This window comes from Alternaria arbusti, assembly GCF_024043155.1.
Source record: "Alternaria arbusti strain BMP 1465 chromosome Unknown scaffold_26, whole genome shotgun sequence".
NCBI classification, from domain to species: Eukaryota; Fungi; Ascomycota; class Dothideomycetes; order Pleosporales; family Pleosporaceae; genus Alternaria; species Alternaria arbusti.
The window spans coordinates 1-14,530 of record NW_026249966.1 but is presented as its reverse complement, the minus strand read 5'-3'; the positions used below and the strand labels follow the sequence as shown (position 1 = coordinate 14,530).

The following is a 14,530-nucleotide window of genomic DNA, read 5'->3' as shown; positions in this document are numbered from 1 at the left end:
ATGACGGCGGTAAATTGGCCATATTTTCTGCTTTGTAAGAGCGCAATCGACACATGTCGGTAGGATAGCAGCATTGTGACGTAGGCAGGCGTATTCTTCGTTAAGCGTTGATGGTGATGGCGAGAGCGACGGCGACGGCACAGCGGAGGACGGGATAGCTTGGATGCACGCAGTAGTGTATCATGGGCTGGAGGAGACGCGTTAGCAGTAGCCTGGATGCGAGAGTGGTTTTGCCAGCGCCCGTTTCGATAGTCGCAAATATCATAAGACCTCTACCTCATCCTAGCCAGCCCCCTTGCTTATCAACCTGCGAAACCATGGAGCTTTCTTGTCAATTGGAGGCGGGACCAAGTTCCTGGCGCGCATGGTCACCGTTGACCCAGGAACAACCATGCTATCCCACAAATACGGTGGAATGACGATATCATCTTTGACCAGATCAAACTCTCCGTTCTCGACTAGCTGGGAGAGCACTGCCACCCCGGAGCTAATATTCGCGATGAAATCCCGGATTCCCTAAGGCAATTAGTGTGAGAACTCTGAGCAAATTGGCGAACCACTACCTCCCAAGTACTGCACAAACGCCATGGACATTCGAACTTGCGACCGACGGCATCGTGGAAGATGAGTGGCACATTCATCTTCTCTTGTGCAATTGCTCTGGCTTCCTCTAATTCTCGCGCCGTTTCTTTCAAATCTTGTTGTAGGGTTTTCGTAAGGGCGGCTTTTAATTCCTCCCGCTTCTCTGCTGCCTTCTGTTCAGCCGGCTCTCTTGCTCTTTGCGTAGCCTCCAACAACTGTTTTGCTTTCTCGACCGCTGCTCTCTTCTCCTCATCTATTCTTGCAGCTTCCATATCGGCTACGTGTTGCTCTGCACCGCTTCTCGCATCCGCAGCAGTTTCCCTCCTAATCTGCTCGTCTTTCTGAGCTAGAATCAATTCCTTGAGATTTGCTAGTCTATCAACTTCATAGCTACGACGACGCGGATCGCTTTCCTGTTGATCATTGTAACGCGCCGTCTCTTCGTCTTTATACCTAGAGTATTTCTGCCGGTAAGATCCTGTGTTAACTGTCGAGCGGTCGGCTTTCCTCGCTGTTGGTCCAGATCCGCGCTTAGGGAGAGTTGGTCCTTCGGTTGCAGCCCTGCGTTGTCGTGGCACATCGTGGCGTAGCGAACTGTGGGTTTCCATCTCAGAAGATGTTTCTGCATACACGCCAGTCTCAGACGTAGACGATTCACCTCCGCTTGCAGTATAGTGCATTCTTTCTCGACGATGTGGAAGAGATCTGTCTCGACCTGGGGGAAGAGATTTGTATCGGTCTGGTGGAAGGAACGTGTTCCGGCCTGGTGAAAGAGATCTCTCTCTCATGCGTGGCCGTCGGGTCGAATGGGGCGAATTGCGGTACTCTTCTGTTGCTAGGCGAGGCTCTGGAGAACTGGAGAGCTCGGAGTGGCTTACGGGGGTAACGACGTCATTAGCTGAGTCTGCGCGCTCGTGTACAGAAGAACTCTCGAAGGCATTCCAGTTCCATGCCGCTTTTCGGCTAGGTTGATCCAGCACCTCTTTTGCTAACGCCCTAGACATCTGCTGCATTTCGATTGCTTGCGTACAGTCGCGGAAGATCTGGAGAGCGGAACCATCATGCTCAAAGTCTGGGTTGTTCAGGAGTGCTGTGTCGTGTACTGCTAGGCTGCGCTCGTCAAGAGACCGCAACCTAGGCACGATGAGCTCTCCCCCAGCGCCTTGCGCTGCGTCTTCAACCTCTGTCGTAGCGCTGGATTCGACAGTGGGCGTGAAAGATGAAACCTCGTCTTGCTGGACAGTTGTGTGATATTGCAGACACTCTGTAGCGTCTTCCGCAAACTTCAGGTTGCTCTCAACCTGCATTGTCAGACTCTCGCTACAACTAAGTTAACCGACATCCTTCGGCAGCGATCTTTCCAACTTACCTTATAGAATCGGGGGCATTTCTCTCCAGCACAACGGCTAAGTTCATCGTGGAGACAAGCACTAAGATAGTAGTCTTGAACGAATCCACCAAGCTCTTGACGAACATGACCTTGGGTCCGACTTTTATCCATCTGAAACGGAATTGTATTAGCGATATGATGAAAGCGCGTCTTGCAGGGTCCTGCTGAACCGGCTCTCCGATGAGCATCTTTAAATCCTCTATGAGTGTTTTGCATGCAGCGATCAAGACGACAGTAATTTCGCGAAGCTTTTCCGTCTTGATGTGTGGGGTGTCCACAACCATACTCAACTGTGTGAGAGAGCTTGAGAATACATTGATGTCTGCAGCAATGAGCCTAGCTTCGTACTCTGCGGATTTGATAACATTAGCGACGTCGAGCAGCGTCCTGGCTAGCTGCGCACTCGCACCTGCCAGGGTGATGAGAGATGCTACCAGACCGATGACCTCTGCCATAGCGATACAGCTCTGTTTCCGGTACCAGAACCAGCGTCAGAAGTATAGATATCGGGTACTGCTCAGTGCGGGTGGTAAAGGTTGTGGAGATCAGTCAGGCTGCGGGGATTGTTCGCAACATGTAACAGCTCTTAAGCCTGATCATGAAAGCCTCTTGTCGCTCTCCTGCCGCTTCGCCCCCAAGGCTGAGATATGTACGTTGACTCTATTGGGCGTGACAGGTCGCATGCAGCGCGCATGTAGGTGCCCCGCACCGGTAAGCATCTTCGTGACAGAGAGTACTCAGCCTTGCTGTATCACCTGCACCCGCATAATCGAAGCGAGGCAGAAACTCAGGGTTGATTATGTTATCGGTGACGGATGAGCTTGATGTGGAGGCGGAGTGGAGATGCGGCGGAAATGTGGCGGCGTGCGGTGGCGCGGAGCAAGCAACTCGCGACTTCCAAAATCCATGTCACATCCACAAGCAGAACATGCAAGGAAGATGCACTGCAGTGAACACATATAATGACCGAATTGGCGCAGACAAGCGAATCTCTCGCCCTACCCACTCTCCACATCCGCAGCTTTCGTCTCAACCTTAATCTCGGGCCCCTCAATCTTCTTAACCTTCCTCCCCTCCCACCAGGACATAATCCCCGCAAACATCGCAACCCCACACCCCAGCGCAATAAACGTGCCCGTCGCCCACGTTGGCCTGTCCAACCGATCATAATGCCACATGAAGAAACAAAGCACAGCCTGCAACAGCGTATTCAAAACCATCATATCCACCGTAAAAGCCAGTTTCCACATACTAGTCGGCGGCGCCCTCTCCCCCGTAAAAGTCTGCGGCATCAACTCCTCCTCGCCCCTCCACCCCTCGTGCTCCGCAAACCACGCCGGCGGCCGGAACCAAGCTTTATTCTGGTTCCAAAGCCGGCGCATGGCGTTTGAGTCGTGGAAGTGGACAGCGCGGATGGACCAGTAGAAGTCGCGGAAGCGCCAGGGTGCGAGGCCGAAGCCCGTGACGCAGAAGAGGGCGTTGAGGATCTGGCTGTCGATTTCGAGCCAGATTTTGCGGGACGAGTAGTCGTCGTTGCAGCTGGGGTGGCACATGGCGGGCGCGGCGTTGAGGAGCAGGAAGAAGAGCATAGCGCCCCAGGCCTGGGGTTCGTTAGTAAGCAGAGGGATTGATGGGGCGAGCGCGTACGTACGACGATGTTGAGTCCGTAGATGGTGATTAGGAAACCGGAGGGGGTGAGGAAGAAGACCCAGAAGGCTTTTAGACCGTGCTTGATGGTAGGACCCCACGGTTCCTTATCGGGAGACGCGTGCTTCTCCTTCAACGTCCGTCTGCGGTGAAGTCCATGTCCATGAGGCCTACGCGACCTCTTCCCAGTCTTCTCGTCCACTTCTCCCGGTACAATCGCGTCTGCCGCTGGCTGGTCAAGGATCCTAGTCTGGGATTTAACCAAGGTGAGCTCTCCGTCTTCGTCTGGAACCGCTACTCGAGTGGCATGGCCATGCGCATCGAACGTGATGTTTGACCCTCCAGACTCTGGCTCTCGCAACTCTGTCAAGTTGGGCGCTTGAGCCATTGCCGTCGCCGTGGCCTGCCACATGCCCAGCTGCGGTGTCGTGTGCAGCAACGACAGCGACATCCCGCGCGCCCGCCCAATGATGCCCTTCTCTTGATCGTCGGCCATGGCTGGATGTGTATGCGCAGCCGTCGTCGTATGCGAAAGCAAATTCGGACGTCCAGGTCGAGGATTATGATGGAGTGGGTGCTTTTGCTTCACATGTCACTGAACCTGCGCTCGGTGTCTCGCCGTTGAGCTACTCGGGAGTAGAGACGGTGACGCCTATGTATGCGGCCCTCGGTCCAACTGTGATAGGCGCAACAACACAGACGGTCATGGCGGCGCCACGCGAAGTCCTGAGATTCCGGTCCAGACTATCGAGATAGACACGGCCGAGCACAATCTGTTCGTGCGAAAGTTCGTTGGGCGCGGATGATCGGCGGCGCGGCATGGGCAACACGCCGTGGATTGGCCCGCTTCGCCGTAGAAGATCCGCGGCCTGCAGATTGCGAGCCGATCAAGTAAGAGGTGTAAGCGTGCGCTAGAAGCAACCCGGAAAGACTGATTACTCGTACCAAGACCAACGATTGAAGGATGTTGATGCTCGTCATTCGTCTGATCTTCCGCTGTGTTCCTATAATCCATCGGGAGCCCGATGTAGCTTCCGCGTGCAGCCGGTATCGCAATGCCTCTCAACTTCAACTCCAAACAGAAGCGCGGCGAGTACCATGACGGGAAAGCGCAAAGTACCGGAAGAGTCAACACGTTCGGCCAGGTCGCCATACAATTCCACAGGAACACGACGCATCTGAAATACTGGTTCGACAAGCTCCAGAAAGATTCCGCGGCATGCCGACCGCCGGGATACGCAAAACCGCGAAGAGGCAGTACGACTCTGGTGGATGAGTTCATCAGCGACAAGACGAGCAGCATCAGCGCACCGCGACTGAACATCGCGATACATATCTGCGGGTCTCGCGGCGATGTGCAGCCTTTCATTCCGATTGCGAAGCTGTTGCAAGCTGCGCCACATCACCACCGAGTGCGCATCTGCACGCATCCCGCCTTCAAGGACTTTGTGGAAAGCAATGGAGTGGATTTCTTTTCCATCGGAGGCGACCCCGAAGCTCTCATGGCCTACATGGTGAAGAACCCAGGGCTGATTCCAAACATGCAGTCCATCAAAGCCGGTGACATTGGCAAGCGACGAAAAGAGATGGCCGAGATGATGGAGGGGACCTGGAGAAGTTGCATCGAGGCGGGTGATGGCATGAGCGAGAGAGTCTCAGCATTGGACGTAGACGCGCCTGAGGATCTGTTCATCGCAGATTGCATCATTGCGAACCCGCCGTCCATGGGCCACATCCACTGCGCAGAGAAGCTTGGCATCCCGCTGCACATGGTCTTCACCATGCCGTGGTCGCCAACAAAGGCTTTCCATCACCCGCTGGCGGCCATGGAGTATGGCGAAGTGGAGAGATCGGTCGCGAACTACTTCAGCTTCGGCATCATGGAGCTGCTCACCTGGCAGGGTCTAGGCGATGTCATCAACAAGTTTAGGACGCAGACCTTGCACTTAGACGCTATTAGCCCGCTCTGGGGTCATCTCTTGCTTTCGAGGCTTCGCGTCCCATATAGCTACCTATGGTCACAGGCTTTAATCCCGCGGCCAGCTGACTGGGACTCACACATCAGCATTACCGGGTTCTCGTTCTTGGATGCTGGGTCGAATTACACGCCGCCGGACGACTTGGCTGAGTTCCTTGCCAAGGGTCCGCCTCCGGTGTACATTGGTTTTGGCAGCATAGTGGTGGATGACCCAGTGGCTCTCACCAAGCTCATCTTTGACGCCGTGAAGCTGGCGAAAGTCAGAGCCATAGTCTCCAAAGGCTGGGGCGGCGTGGGTGCGGGTGATGTGCCGGATGATGTGTATCTCATTGGCAATTGTCCGCACGATTGGCTCTTCCAACGGGTTTCGTGTGTGGTCCATCACGGAGGTGCGGGTACAACGGCTGCTAGTATTGCCTTGGGTAGGCCTACGGTTGTTGTGCCCTTCTTCGGTGACCAACCCTTCTGGGGACAGGTAAGTCAGCGTTGAGACACGACTGAGCCGACCTAACAATACGATAGATGATCGCAAAGGCTGGAGCTGGTCCAATGCCCGTCCCGTTCAAGCAGATGACTGCCGAGAGCCTTGCGACAAGCATTACCTTTGCGCTCCAAGACTCGGTCAAGATCGCTGTTCAGAAGATGGCCGAGAGTATTGCGGAGGAAGATGGTGCCGGAGATACTGTACGCGACTTTCAGCAAAAGCTGGGCATCGATGGAATGCGATGCCATATCTGTCCGGATCGCCTCGCTGTATGGCGTGACAAAGAGACTGGCGCACATCTGAGTGGTTTCGCAGCCTCCGTGCTTGTCCAAGAAAGACTGTTAGATCTGAAGCATCTGCGTTTGCTGCAACATCGGCATTACTATACCCATGAAGGCGCTGAAGGACCTTTGACAGGTGTTGTCGCTGCTTTCGGAGGACTCATGGCTTCTTTAGGCACAGATACTGCTGAGTTCTCGCAGCGGCTGAAGAAGAGACCACGTGAGACAGACTCCGACGCAGAAGCCCTGACAAGAGTGCCGACCGTCGATGAGCCTGACCTGGAAAAAGGCATTACGTCCAAACACTTCCATCACCTGGCGTACAGAATGGCAGCGAAGTCATGCGATGACGACTACACGCACAATTTCGAGAAGCCGCAGAACCGCCCGGGGATATCAGCTCTTCGCGAGAAGATCGCTGCGAGGCGAGCAAGAGGCGGCCGTGGATATCAGATCACAAGCGCCACCGCACATTACGTTGGTGATCTTGCAGCCACAGGAGCCAAAACCCCAGTCGCCTTCTTCTACAACATCGCAAACGGCTTCCGGAACCTACCCTCATACGCAATTCACAACGACCCCGCGCGACAACGAGACGAAATCACCGGTTTTGGCAGCGGCTGCAAACTCGCCGGCAAAGAATTCGTGCTCGGCCTCAGCGACGCACTCGTAGGCATCGTTCGACACCCCTATCTCGGCGCGAAGCAAGAAGGCGCCATGGGCTTTGGCAAAGGAATTGGGCGAAGTCTTGGAGGGTTATACTGCCACTTGGGAGCCGGTAAGTTCGGGTTTCGAATATCCCGCTTATCCGCTTATCTAACACTTGTCAGCGGTATTTGGCCTACCAGGATACTTCTTGAAAGGCGTCGAGAGGGGCCTCTTGGCGCGACATCTCACTGCGCTGCAGGCGGAGATTTTCTTTATCCAGCTGCGCCGATCTGCGGTCGCGTTCCGCGGTGCGAGCGATGCGGAGAAGGCGGAGGTGGTGAAGAAATGGGCGGAAGTGAAATCAAGCATAGACAGGCATTAGCGAGGAGTTTTTTTTCGTAGGGCTGGTGGCCTCGTCTGCAAGGCACCCGACGAGGGATGCGGAGCGTTGTTGTTGGTTGCAAGGAATAGCCGGTGGCAGCCTGTGCCGCTACGCCCCGTTGGTTTTCGCTTCAGCGCGGTGAGCGCTAGCCAAGTAGCACCGCGCGACCACCGATATGGCTACGATTGCGACGGGCTACAAAAGCGATTGCCAGGCCGTTGCGAAACGTGACATCAATATACCCCTATCCTCTTTGTTCTTGTGCGAATTTAAGATGTCTACGCCCCGTGGTGATTGCTAGCGACGTAGCGACAAGCTTACGACTTTTACGCCCCGAAGTGTGCCGCAGGGACACGACGTCGTCTCAGAAGCAGCGTACAATGGATTCAATAGACTTGAAGCGCGCAGCATGGCAAGTCGCGCTATCTGCAGCGACTGCCGCCATTGCTGTTTTCATGTTCAAGTTGGTGAAGATGCGCATGATCTTCTACAGGCTCAAAAAGCAGGGCATGGTACGCCGTCTTCCCCAAACAAACCACAACCCACGAGCTAACATTCCCCTCCCCAAAGCCAGTTCCAGCATGGGACTTCGCTTTCGGCAATCTCAAAGTATTACCAGACCTGCTCAAGCAATTTCCCGAAGGCTCGCAGCAATCCGATGCTTTTACTCTGCTCGCAAACGACTTCCCAGACTCCGACAACTGCTTCTACGTCGATCTCTGGCCGTTCACTAGTCCGCTAATGATCGTCACGTCGCCCGAGATGGCGATGCAGGCATGTCAGGAACACGATCTGACTAAGCCGCCCATTCTGATTCCATTCTTTGCGCCGTTCGCGGGAGGCGCGAATCTTTTCGATATGAATGGCGCGGAGTGGAAGAGGTCGAGGGCGCTGTTTAACCCGGGGTTTAGTGATAGGGTTATGATGGAGAGTACGCCGCATATCATTGAGGAAGCTGAAGTCTATGTGGAATTGCTGCGAGAGCATGCGAAGAAGGGGGATACGTTTTCTTTGGATCGATTGACGTGTGATTATATGATGGATCTCATCGGCGTCATTACCATGTAAGCATACCAACAGATCATCACGTGGGTCTCACGTACTAACACAACTAGCAACGCACGTCTGCACTCCATGACCAGCCACAACGCCCTCGCAGCAGCGATGCGTAGCTCCATAGAATGGAACTGCCGGGATCAAGAGATGAATCCGTTTAAGCGCTGGAACCCGTACCGTCCGTGGATCGAATGGCGAAACGGCAAAACGATGGATCGCTACATCAGCACGGAGCTCGACAAGCGATATGAAGATTGGCGTAGCAACAAGCCGTCCACCCGCGCCAAGTCTGTCATGGATATCACGATAGCCGCGTACATGGGCGAGCGGAAAGGAGCGGCCAAGCTCGACCCTGAATTCAAGCGGTGGGCGACCGTTCAGATCCGGCTGTTCCTGTTCGCTGGACATGATTCCACTGCCGCTACCATCGTATACAGTCTCTACATGCTGTCCAAGCACCCAGAAGCTCTGGCTAAAGCTCGCGCAGAGCTCGACGAAGTCTTTGGCGCAGGCAACGACACAGCCGCCGGTGTGCTCAAGAAGCATCCAGAGCAAATCAACAAGCTGCCTTACATGAACGCGGTAGTCAAGGAAACACTCCGCCTCTTCCCACCCGCCTCAGGCATGCGAGGCGGTCTCCCAGGCGTCTTTCTCCGCGACAAAAACGGAAACAAATACCCCACCCAAGACATCAACATCTGGGTCGTCCACGGCGCAATCCAGCGTAACCCAAACTACTGGCCCGAGCCTCACGCCTTTTTACCCGAACGCTGGCTCGTCGAGCCTGGCCATGCTTTGTATCCGCCAAAGGGAGGATGGCGGCCTTTTGAATTTGGGCCGAGGAATTGCGTTGGCCAAACGCTGGCGATGCTGGATATCAAGATTACGCTGGCTATGACGGTGAGGGAGTTTGATGTGAAGGATATGTACGAGGAGTGGGATCGCCGGAATCCGTCAAAGGGGATTAGAGAGGTGTTTGGCGAGAGGGCGTATCAGGTGCCGCAGGGGGCTGCGCATCCGGTGGATGGGTTTCCTTGTAAGGTGAGCATGCGGGAGTCATGATAGTGTAATGCATTAGCATTTGAGCGCGGAGAAGAGGCTTGAAGTCGTTGTATAGGACGTCGCATCATGCGCATCTTAATCATTTTGAATGAACTAAGCACATGAGAGCTCATTCAACCCTATGCGATAGGCGATGCTGGACGGCGTTCGAGGTGTAGCGCTGTGTAGCCGTGGTGAGCAGCGGTTGTTCCGCCAACGCCATGTTTAGTGCGCGCGGCAATCTTTCCGATTTCCGAGCGTGCACCCTGGGCGGGCTGCAACGTTGTATACTAGCACCACCAGCACCAGCACCGCCAACTGCACCGCTACGCATTGATACGACTGATACGCTTTTCCGACACGTATATATCCAATTCACCTCTTGCGTCCTTACGTAACGACCTCATTGGCCAGCTGCCTCCCTCGCACCGACCTCACGCAACGCCGTCACCTCACCGCACATGCGATAGTCACCGTCACACCAGTCCCCGATCGAGATGCTAGGCTTCCGTCCGCTATCCGTGGGCAAGCGGAAAGCCAAGTCGTACAACCAGGCGGCGACCCACGAGCGCGATGTCGAGGACGGCGAAGTCCACGAGAAGGGCTACCAAAGCGACGACTACGAGGCCTACATGTCCTCGGGCACCACGAGCCCATCCTCATCCCGGGAGTCGTCAGGCGCATACGACCCGAACCCGAACAACATCGAATCGAGACCGCTGCGACGGTCCTCCAAATCCCACCGGAGAGCCCCTTCGAAAGCCACCGTCAGCGCATACAGCTATAGGAATCCGCGGGCATGCACACGATACTTTGGGCTAGCCGTGGCGATTACGCTGCTCTTCTTCATGTACTTCCTCTTCAGCAGCAGCTGGGCGTCGATACGGAATGCAGAGCTCGGGCTAAATAAGCCGCCGCCGCCGCCCAACGTCTGGGAGAGCTTCCCGTTCCTGAAGCGGTACCACGGCGGCGTGCGGTCGCTGGTGAGCCGGGAGAAGAACGTGCCCGAATACCCCACCAAGCAGGACATTGACCCTGAGCTGCCCGCCGAGGAGCCCAAGAGCGACGTCGATAAGCGACAGTCGCAGGGCGCACACATTGCCGAATCAATACCGTTCGACCCGTACCCAGACTACAGCGGCGTCAACTACGTGGACACATACGGGCCGGTCGAGACGTGCTATCTCGACGCGAACGACACCATCAAGGTGCCAGGGCTGCGGGCATACAAGGGCGTACCCCAGGGTATGCCGGATAACGTCATTGGAAGCTACGAGACACTGGGTCTGAGGGACGATGTCTGTTTTGAGCGCTTCGGACGGCTCGGTCCGTATGGCCTCGGCTACAGCAAGCGGCGCGGTGGAACGGGCGCTGGCATGGAGGGCGACCGCGAAGGCATCGAGGACGTGTGGAAGGTGGACGCCGAGGTTGACTTCCGCGACGTCAGCTGGGCGGAGGCAATCGACCGCTGCCTGGAGAAGAACAAGGGCCGCTTTCAGAAGCAACCCAAGTCCCGGGCAGAATCATTCACTATGCAGAAACGCGATGCTGACGACGCTCCCACAAACGGCACCGTGCTACAACCGAAGGCGGCGCACAACACGCTCCTCCCCAGGACCGCAGTCCTCGTCCGAACATGGGACGACTATAACTACGACGACGAAGACATCATGTACCTGCGTGCACTCGTCTCCGAGTTGAGCCTCGCGTCCGGCGGCGAATACGAAGTCCACTTCTTGATCCAAGTCCACGACGACAACAAGCAGATCTGGGCCGACGAGGCGATCCACCAGGAAGTCCTCAAGAACGCGCTACCAGCTGAGTTCGCCGGTATGGGCACGCTCTGGTCGGAACGTCAGATGGGCTTGATCTATGGGGGTCTGGAGGAGTCCAATTACCGCGGGCTACCTGTACACGGCGTCTATCGCTCCACCTTCATGCCAGTCACGTACTTTGCACACCAGCACCCCGAGTTCGACTTCTTCTGGCACTGGGAGATGGACGTACGGTATACTGGCCACCACTACCACCTCTTCGAACAAGTCTCCAAATGGACGACCGCCCAGCCGCGCAAAGGACTGTGGGAGCGCGACGCCCGGTTCTACGTCCCATCAGTCCACGGCACCTGGGAAGAGTTCAAGCAGATGGTACACTGGCAGACCCAGCACGGCACCAACAACCAAGCGAACAAATGGTCCTCGCATCTCCCACCCAACCCACACGTCCCTCTCGCCGAAATGCAGAAGCCCGAGAAGCCAGTCTGGGGTCCCGAGCCCCCCCAAGACTACCCCGACATCGAAATCGACGACAACGTAAAACCAAACACAACCATCACAGAAGACAAATACGAGTGGGGCGTTGGCGAACCCGCCGACCTCATCGTCTTCAACCCCCTCTTCGACCCCGACCACACCAACTGGATCCTCGCCGACGACGTCACCGGCTACGACAAGAAGAACGGCCTGCCCCCTCGCCGCACCGCCATCAACACCTCCGGCCGCCTCTCCCGCCGTCTCCTCGAAACTATGCACCGCGAACAGTCGCGCCACCGCCACACCATGTTCAGCGAAATGTGGCCCGCATCCTGCGCTCTGCACCACGGCCTCAAAGCCGTTTACGCCCCGCACCCGGTGTTTATCGACCGCAAATGGCCAACACAGTACCTCGCCGCTATTTTCAACAACGGCCGCAACGGCGCGAGTGGCGGCGCACGCATGTCTGTCTTTTCGGATGAGCGCCAACACAATTTCTTAGGGACGACTTGGTACTATCACGCTGGCTTTGCACCTAATCTGTGGAAACGCTGGATGGGGTATAAAGTTGATAATGATGGTGGCGAGGAATATGAGGTTGCGGGTGAGGGGAGGATGTGTTTGCCTGCTGTGCTGCTGCATCCGGTTAAGCAGGTTGATTTGGTGCAGGAGAAGGAGAGGGTTGAGGAGCCTGAGAAGACGGAATGATGATTGCGTTGCGCTGTTGAAAGCGAAGCATGGGTTGGGATAGCGTGGCGTTGGTATTCGATCTTCACCGGCGCTATGGAGTCTCGTTGGACATGTAGCGCTACTACTGGAAATAGCGTTTGATTCTTGTTGTATATGACTAGAGACGATCTTAGTTGTTATTCATGTTGGATATGGATATATGAATAGCTATCCGATAGGCTCTCTTTACGTAGCCTTGCTTTTGTACATGTATCAAGGATTTACTTCCTAAGCTGTTAACAGTGCTTTCCACCAAGTCCTTCCCATGCCCCATAGCTTCACCGCACCCCGAGAGCTTCTGGGTGGGTAGTGGAGGCGGAAGGGTAGTGATGAATGTTTCCTAACTCCCCTTCTGCTACCCTCAAATCCGTTTCCTGCTGTGTTCCCTCACACTCAATAACTCCTCGGCAACCCCAGAACCTTCTCCCCAATGTAATTCAACACCATCTCCCTACTCACCGGCGCGATCCTCGGCACAAAGCACTCCCTCAAGAACCTCTCAACATCATACTCCTGCGCATACCCCATACCCCCATGCGCTAGCACCGCCCTCTCACACGCCGTAAACGCCGCTTCAGCCGCAAGATACTTTGCGCTATTCGCCGCAACACCAATTGCATCCTGCCTGATACTCTCATCCGTTTTACTCGCATCGTACAACCGCGCCGCGTGGTACGTCACCAGTTTCGCAGCTTCAAGCTGCATGTACGCGTCGGCGAGGGGATGCGCAATACCTTGGTTCATTCCAATGGGCCGCTGGAAGACGTGGCGTTCGCGCGCGTAGGCAGCAGCTTTTGTGAGGGCCGCGTAGCCTAATCCGAGGGCTTCGCCTGCGAGCAGACACCGTTCTGCGTTCATGCCCCCGAGGATGATTTTGAAGCCTTCGCCTTCGCCGCCGACGAGGCATGAAGCGGGGATATGGTAGTTGTCGAAGAAGACTTCGTTTGCGTCGACGGCGCGCCCGCCCATCTTCTTGATGCGTCGCATGTCCAGTCCGGGCGCTGAGCGATCGAGCGGAATGCAAAATAGACTCAGCGCTTTACTCGGTTTTGAGGCTTCTTCCCGTGGGGTCGTTCGTGCGAGTAGGATCATGCGTGATGCGACTTGCGCACATGTTATCCATATCTTCTGGCCTGTTATGCTATACCCTTTCCCATCCTCGTCTTTCTTCGCAAAGGTACTCAGTCGCAGTGTATCCAACCCCGAATTCGGTTCCGTAACCCCAAAGCACGTCCGCCACTCCCCCGAGATGATCTTCGGTATCGTGCTCCTCAATTGCTCTTCACTCCCATACTTAGCCAACGGCTGCGTCGCATACACATTCGCGTGAATCGCCTGCGCGCCCGCGATGCCAGCGCCAGATTCAGCGATTGTCTGCATCATCATCGTCGCCTCTGAGATGCCCAACCCAGACCCGCCGTATGCTTCTGGTAATGCGATGCCGAGCCACCCGTCGCGTGCGAGTGCGGCGTGGAAGTCCGAGGGGTCGCTGCTGGTGTCGTCGCGGTCGCGCCAGTAGCTGTTGGGGAAGCGGGAGCAGAGTGCGAAGATGGCGTCGCGGATTTCGAGTTGTGTGGGCGTGAAGCCGGTTGTTTCCATGATGTGATGGCGGGGGGTGCTGCTGAAGCGGCATCGCTGGGGGTAGATGCGAAGGCGTGAGGAGGTGCGTGGAGAGAGGGATGCACGCAGGATGCGCGATGCTGCTGGGGATAGCATCGTGCTTCGGTGGTGCTCACATCGGTAGGGTTGTTGCGTTCACGAGCGTCGCATGACGTTCGTTGTTGACGCGCGAAGCAGCCGACTTGCGATGTCGCCGCACAGGTGGGGTCAATGTCGTAAAGCCGAGGTGAAGTGCTATGACGCGCCTCACGACACCCCGTCGCTCGCAACGCAGTATAGCAGTTCGAGCGTCGCGGATTGCAGCAGTTGCATAGCCTTCTATTAGAGTTAACTCCGTTGCGTGCAAGGCGACGTTGCGTGCAACACTAGGACACCCTATTACCCTATTGTAGCTCCCGGAGCCACAGCTTTTCACGTCCTACCGCAAGGTACACAGGTCT

At 55.9% G+C, this 14,530-nt stretch overlaps 7 protein-coding genes across 7 annotated transcripts; 3 read left to right on the top strand and 4 right to left on the bottom strand.

Annotated features, from left to right (window-relative positions):
- Positions 1-487: 487 nt before the first annotated feature.
- J4E86_010833 (uncharacterized protein) lies at positions 488-1,190 on the bottom strand (the record flags this gene model as incomplete). Its single annotated transcript, XM_051451327.1, has 2 exons — positions 488-516; positions 593-1,190. The coding sequence occupies 2 exons, from the start codon at positions 1,188-1,190 to the stop codon at positions 488-490; spliced, it is 627 nt and encodes a 208-aa protein (XP_051297447.1).
- A 176-nt stretch (positions 1,191-1,366) lies between these two features.
- J4E86_010832 (uncharacterized protein) lies at positions 1,367-2,427 on the bottom strand (the record flags this gene model as incomplete). Its single annotated transcript, XM_051451326.1, has 3 exons — positions 1,367-1,417; positions 1,461-1,902; positions 1,952-2,427. 3 exons carry the CDS (start codon positions 2,425-2,427, stop codon positions 1,367-1,369), a joined length of 969 nt encoding a protein of 322 aa, XP_051297446.1.
- A 543-nt stretch (positions 2,428-2,970) lies between these two features.
- On the bottom strand, positions 2,971-4,115 carry J4E86_010831 (uncharacterized protein; the record flags this gene model as incomplete). Its single annotated transcript, XM_051451325.1, has 2 exons — positions 2,971-3,573; positions 3,624-4,115. 2 exons carry the CDS (start codon positions 4,113-4,115, stop codon positions 2,971-2,973), a joined length of 1,095 nt encoding a protein of 364 aa, XP_051297445.1.
- Positions 4,116-4,674: 559 nt separating this feature from the next.
- Positions 4,675-7,392, top strand: J4E86_010830 (uncharacterized protein; the record flags this gene model as incomplete). The annotated part of the gene is made up of 3 exons (XM_051451324.1): positions 4,675-6,072; positions 6,120-7,140; positions 7,193-7,392. 3 exons carry the CDS (start codon positions 4,675-4,677, stop codon positions 7,390-7,392), a joined length of 2,619 nt encoding a protein of 872 aa, XP_051297444.1.
- A 380-nt stretch (positions 7,393-7,772) lies between these two features.
- Positions 7,773-9,510, top strand: J4E86_010829 (uncharacterized protein; the record flags this gene model as incomplete). The annotated part of the gene is made up of 3 exons (XM_051451323.1): positions 7,773-7,904; positions 7,963-8,456; positions 8,508-9,510. The coding sequence occupies 3 exons, from the start codon at positions 7,773-7,775 to the stop codon at positions 9,508-9,510; spliced, it is 1,629 nt and encodes a 542-aa protein (XP_051297443.1).
- Positions 9,511-9,710: 200 nt separating this feature from the next.
- On the top strand, positions 9,711-12,449 carry J4E86_010828 (uncharacterized protein; the record flags this gene model as incomplete). Its single annotated transcript, XM_051451322.1, has 2 exons — positions 9,711-9,851; positions 9,975-12,449. The coding sequence occupies 2 exons, from the start codon at positions 9,711-9,713 to the stop codon at positions 12,447-12,449; spliced, it is 2,616 nt and encodes an 871-aa protein (XP_051297442.1).
- A 414-nt stretch (positions 12,450-12,863) lies between these two features.
- On the bottom strand, positions 12,864-14,069 carry J4E86_010827 (uncharacterized protein; the record flags this gene model as incomplete). The annotated part of the gene is made up of 1 exon (XM_051451321.1): positions 12,864-14,069. One exon carries the CDS (start codon positions 14,067-14,069, stop codon positions 12,864-12,866), a length of 1,206 nt encoding a protein of 401 aa, XP_051297441.1.
- Between the last annotated feature and the right edge of the window lie 461 nt (positions 14,070-14,530).